We start from the raw sequence: 6,054 nt of genomic DNA, 5'->3' as shown, positions 1-6,054 counted from the left end.
CACATTAAAAGATGCTGTTTTTACAGTTGCCAACACACATTAAAAGATGCTGCTTTTTACAGTGTTACCAACAAATATTAAAAGATGCTTTTTTACAGTGTTGCCAACACATTATCGTAAAAATATGCTCCTCTTATGTGTTGCCACATCAGTATATTAAAAAGATGCTGCTTTTAAGGGGAAACAGTGTTGCCAACAGCAAGTTACATAAAAAAAGTCTACTTAACAAATGTATTAATAGATTATCATTGTTAATAAAATAATGTACTTATGTATAAGTAAGCACAATGTATTAATACACACAGATGATATCCGGTTAATGAAAAAATGTATAATTATTGGTTAAATGATAGAGATTACACAATACATGTATACCTGATACATATAAGGCAATGGGTTAATGGTGACAACTTATTAATGATACGTGTAAATTGTTCTTCATGATACATATGTATTATATGACAAATGCAGTGTGACCACGATGAATGGCACATGATACATGATCCCTCAACCCTGACAAATGATACATGACCATGATCCCTCAACCATGACCAAGGATACATGGCCATGATGCATGATACATAAACCATCACACATGATACATGGTTGTAATACATTGCCATGCCAAGTGATATATGGTTGTAATGTATGATATACCAAACATGTATCATTTTTGTCATGCTGCATCAACCATGGCAAAGAATACATGGCCATGATGCATGATACATAAACCATGACCAATGATACATGAGACATCACAAATGATACATGTCCATGACCAATCATACATGGCCCTGATACACCACAAATGATACATATACCATGCCAAATGATACATGGTGGTGATACATCAACCATGCTAAATGATACATGGTGATGATGCATGATACATTAACCATGTCAAATGATACATGGTTGTGATATATGATACATCAACCATATCAAATGATACATGGCCATGACACATGATACAACAACCATGGCAGATGATACATGGCCATGATACATCTACCATGTCAAATGATACATGAGACATTAACCATGTCAAATGATACATGGTTGTGATGCATGACACATCAACCATGTCAAATGACACATGGCCATGATACATCAACCATGTCAAATGACACATGGCCATGATACATCAACCATGACAGATGATACATGGTCATGATACATCAACCATGACCAATGATGCATGATACACCAACCATGACTAATGAAACATGATACATCACAAATGATACATGACCATGATACATGGTACATCACAAGTGATACATAAACCATGTCAAATGATACATGGTGATGATACATCAACCATGGTAAATGATACATGACCATGATACACCAACCATGACCAATGACACATGATACATCAACCATGACCAATGATACATCAACCAGGACAAATGATACATGATACATCAACCAGGACAAATGATACATGATACATCACCCAGGACAAATGATACATGATACATCAACCTTGACAGATGATACATGATACATCAACCATGACAGACGATACACGATACATTAACCAGGACCAATGATACGATACATCAACCAGGACAAATGACACATGATACATCAACCTGGACAGATGATACATCAACCATGACCAATGACACATGATACATCAACCATGACCAATGATACACGACCATGATACATCACAAATGATACATAAACCATGTCAACTGATACACGGTGATGATACATCAACCAAGACAAACGATACGATACATGATACACCGAGGACAAATGATACATGGCCGTGATACATGAAGATCAAAGATACATTAATAAAAAGTGTAAATCTGTGTATTTACCACCAACTGCTGTTTGTAGACGTATTCCTTAGGCTGAGGTGTCCGTGTCCCGACAGAGGGGAAGAACAGAGTGGAAAAAAATAGGAAGATAAATAAAAGCGATATATCGGGATACATTCAATAAATGGGAAGATTAATTGAGGAAGGGAGATGAATAAGGACGAGGGGGAGATTCGCTGGGTTATGGGAAGATAAGGATAAGGAAGAGATTAGGGGAAATGTGGGAAGATAATTAAGGATAAGAAATAGATAAAAGGAAATATGGGACGATAATTAAGGATAAGGAAAATATTCAAGGAAATATGGGAAGATGATAAAGGATAAGGAAGAGATCCAAGGAAATATGGGAAGAAAATTAAGGATAAGGAAGGGATCAAAGGAAATATGGGAAGATAATTAAGGATAAGGAAGAAATCAAAGGAAATATGGGAAGATAATTAAGGATAAGGAAGAAATCAAAGGAAATATGGGAAGATAATTAAGGATAAGGAAGAAATCAAAGGAAATATGGGAAGATAATTAAGGATAAGGAAGAGATCAAAGGAAATATGGGAAGATAATTAAGGATAAGGAAGAGATCAAAGGAAATATGGGAAGAAAATTAAGGATAAGGAAGGGATCAAAGGAAATATGGGAAGATAAGGATAAGGAAGAAATCAAAGGAAATATGGGAAGATAATTAAGGATAAGGAAGAAATCAAAGGAAATATGGGAAGATAATTAAGGATAAGGAAGAAATCAAAAGAAATATGGGAAGATAATTAAGGATAAGGAAGAGATCAAAGGAAATATGGGAAGATAATTAAGGATAAGGAAGAGATCAAAGGAAATATGGGAAGAAAATTAAGGATAAGGAAGGGATCAAAGGAAATATGGGAAGATAATTAAGGATAAGGAAGAAATCAAAGGAAATATGGGAAGATAATTAAGGATAAGGAAGAAATCAAAAGAAATATGGGAAGATAATTAAGGATAAGGAAGAGATCAAAGGAAATATGGGAAGATAATTAAGGATAAGGAAGAGATCAAAGGAAATATGGGAAGAAAATTAAGGATAAGGAAGAAATCAAAGGAAATATGGGAAGATAATTAAGGATAAGGAAGAGATCAAAGGAAATATGGGAAGATAATTAAGGATAAGGAAGAGATCAAAGGAAATATGGGAAGAATATTAAGGATAAGGAAGAGTTTAAAGGAAATGTGGGAAGATAATTAAGGATAAGGAAGGGATCAAAAGAAATGTGGGAAGATAAGGATAAGGAAGAAATCAAAGGAAATATGGGAAGATAATAAAGGATAAGGAAGAAATCAAAGGAAATGTGGGAAGATAATTAAGGATAAGGAAGAGATCAAAGGAAATATGGGAAGATAATTAAGGATAACGAAGAGATTAAGGGAAATATGGGAAGATAATTCAGTATAAGGAAGAGATCCAAGGAAATATGGGAAGATAATTAAGGATAAGGAAGATAAAGGAAATATGGGAAGATAATTAAGGATAAGGAAGAGTTCAAAGGATATATGGGAAGATAATTAAGGATATAGAAGAGATCAAAGGAAATATGGGAAGATAATTATGGATAAGGAAGAAATCAAAGGAAATATGGGAAGATAATTAAGGATAAGGAAGAAATCAAAGGAAATGTGGGAAGATACTTAAGGATAAGGAAGAAATCAAAGGAAATATGGGAAGATAATTAAGGATAAGGAAGAAATCAAAAGAAATATGGGAAGATAATTAAGGATAAGGAAGAAATCCAAGGGAATATGGGGACACTGGGAAGACAATAAAGGTTAAGAGAATATTAATGGATGAAACTAGATGGATAAACAGGGGAATGGGAAGATAAAAATTGAGATTGGGAGGATGATAGGAAGATACATGAGGATAATAGGATATTAATGGGGACAAACATAAATGGGAAGAAAAACAGGAAGAAAAATTGGATAAAATGTAAAGAGAAATAAAGATAGAGGGTGAACTGGGAAGATAAATATGGTATACTGGGAAGATAAATCAGAAAAATTGGGAGATAAATAAAGACTGGGAGGATAATTAATGTAAATAGGAAGATAAATAAGGTATACTGGGAAGATAAAGGAAAATGGGGAGATAAATAAGGTAAACTGGGAAGATAAAGGGAAATGGGGAGATAAATAAGGTAAACTGGGAAGATAAAGGGAAATGGGGAGATAAATAAGGTAAACTGAGAAGATAAAGGAAAATGGGGAGATAAATAAGGTAAACTGGGAAGATAAAGGAAAATGGGGAGATGAATAAGGTAAACTGGGAAGATAAATAAGGTAAACTGGGAAGATAAGGTAAACTGGGAAGATAAAGGAAAATGGGGAGATGAATAAGGTAAACTGGGAAGATAAATAAGGTATACTGGGAAGATAAATAAGGTAAACTGGGAAGATAAATGAAAATGGGGAGATGAATAAGGTATACTGGGAAGATAAATAAGGTAAAATGGGAAGATAAATAAGGTTAACTAGGAAGATATAGCAGGCAAAATAAGGAAGATATATATAAGGTATTTAGGCAGATAAATAAGGTGATTTAGGAAGATAATTTGGTTAATTGGGAAGATAAATAAGTCAGGATAAAATAATAAGATTAATGTGCAAAATTAAAAGACTGAAGATATATTAGAAGAAAAATAAGGAAAAGTTTATTAGTTAATTCAGCAACATTTTCTAAAACAGTATTTTTAAATACACATCTTCATGATTTAAAAATCTTTTAATTAAAACAAATTTTAAACATCTCATGTGCAGGTGTATACATATGATGTGTATGTATTTATACATATAAAATGCATACATAAGAATACTTGCCTGTATGGTATATGAAATGTATAAATGTTGGTGTATGTGTAAATATAAACAATAATAATGAAAAAAAAAAAATCACTTATACATATATGTACAGTGAGACCAAAGATTTCGCGTACAAAACGTGCGCAGCATACCATCTCGCATACGTCAAACACGAGGCAAGACATCGATAAGCTTACCTTAAGTCGGACGTTTTTCTCTATGGCCTGCGTGACGAGGTGGGCTCTCCTCTTCTTGGCCTCTTCGTTCATTCTGTTCTTAGCCACGATTTGGATGATGCTTGTGTCCAGGGTACCTGGAAAGCGATAGAGACGGAGAATAACTACCAGGTTATTTCTCTTATATGAGTATTGTTCTGTAGTCAAGATGTGTAGAACAGTTGGGGATTACTTAATTGAGAGAGAGAGAGAGAGAGAGAGAGAGAGAGAGAGAGAGAGAGAGAGAGAGAGAGAGAGAGAGCAAATAAGGCTATTACCATTAACTGCTTAGAAAGTGGCCAGCAAAAGAGAACCAAGTTAATGAAGACTGCGATATAATTATGGCGTATAAACCATCCCCCTTTCTTTCGAACATGTGCGCATAAATGTAAGATTCATAAGTGTACACCCATCCCCACAAAAGCATTTATAACTGCATACTCTCTCTAAACCAGGACTCATCAACTCTTTCACTGTTCATTAAGTCCAGCAAATCTTTGGAATCATTATAGCTTTGGTTCATACCTCATTTTGTTTACATGAATAGAAGAAATGTGACAGACATTCTCCATCATATTTTCTGTCCAATCTTCACCTGGTTAAAGTCATTACCTACAGTTTCCTAAGTATCTGTTAATGTTCTGATTAGTTCTAGCATTCCCACAACATGTCTAGACCATCACAACTTATAAGACGAATTAAACATGGTCAAAAAATAACTATCAGACCAAAGGAAATCCATCTTATTCCATTTGAATAAAATAAAGAACTCACCTATTGGAGTAGACGGCTTGTAGGAGAGGAGCCTGTTGTCAGAGACGACGTGAATCACGTGCCCGCCCGGACTGACCTTGTGTGCCGTCGTGACCTGGATCAGCAGGTCCATCATGGGCGTACTGCGTCGGAGAAATCAAGTGTAAGAGTTAGCGAACACTGTACGTATTATCGTAAAATTTATATGCGTACAGATATACATACAGTGCGACCTGGTTTTTCACACTACTCACCTCCTGTGAACATCCATGTTGACCCGATGTCCTGTGGGTAGGATGACGGTGAGATCCATGGTGCCCTCTAGGAGGTCGGGGGGCGTGTCCTCAGTGACCTGGCTGGAGGTCATGGCCGAGGTCGAGGCAAACTGACGTAGAGGCGGGGGGGCCATGATGCGGTCTGCCCACGAC

The 6,054-nt window shown here is 35.5% G+C and overlaps 1 protein-coding gene across 1 annotated transcript in view; it reads right to left on the bottom strand.

Annotated features, from left to right (window-relative positions):
* The window catches only part of LOC137633916 (serine-rich adhesin for platelets-like), a 94,119-nt gene extending 88,360 nt beyond the window's left edge, over positions 1 to 5,759 (bottom strand). The window contains 3 exon segments of the mRNA XM_068366152.1: positions 1,836 to 1,868; positions 4,856 to 4,971; positions 5,648 to 5,759. Of these exon segments, the coding sequence (XP_068222253.1) occupies positions 1,836 to 1,868; positions 4,856 to 4,971; positions 5,648 to 5,759 (261 nt within the window).
* Positions 5,760 to 6,054: the final 295 nt, after the last annotated feature.

Source organism: Palaemon carinicauda, chromosome 43, assembly GCF_036898095.1.
Source record: "Palaemon carinicauda isolate YSFRI2023 chromosome 43, ASM3689809v2, whole genome shotgun sequence".
Taxonomy (NCBI): Eukaryota; Metazoa; Arthropoda; class Malacostraca; order Decapoda; family Palaemonidae; genus Palaemon; species Palaemon carinicauda.
The sequence above is the reverse complement of the archived record's forward strand: the minus strand, read 5'-3'. Positions and strand labels throughout refer to the sequence as shown.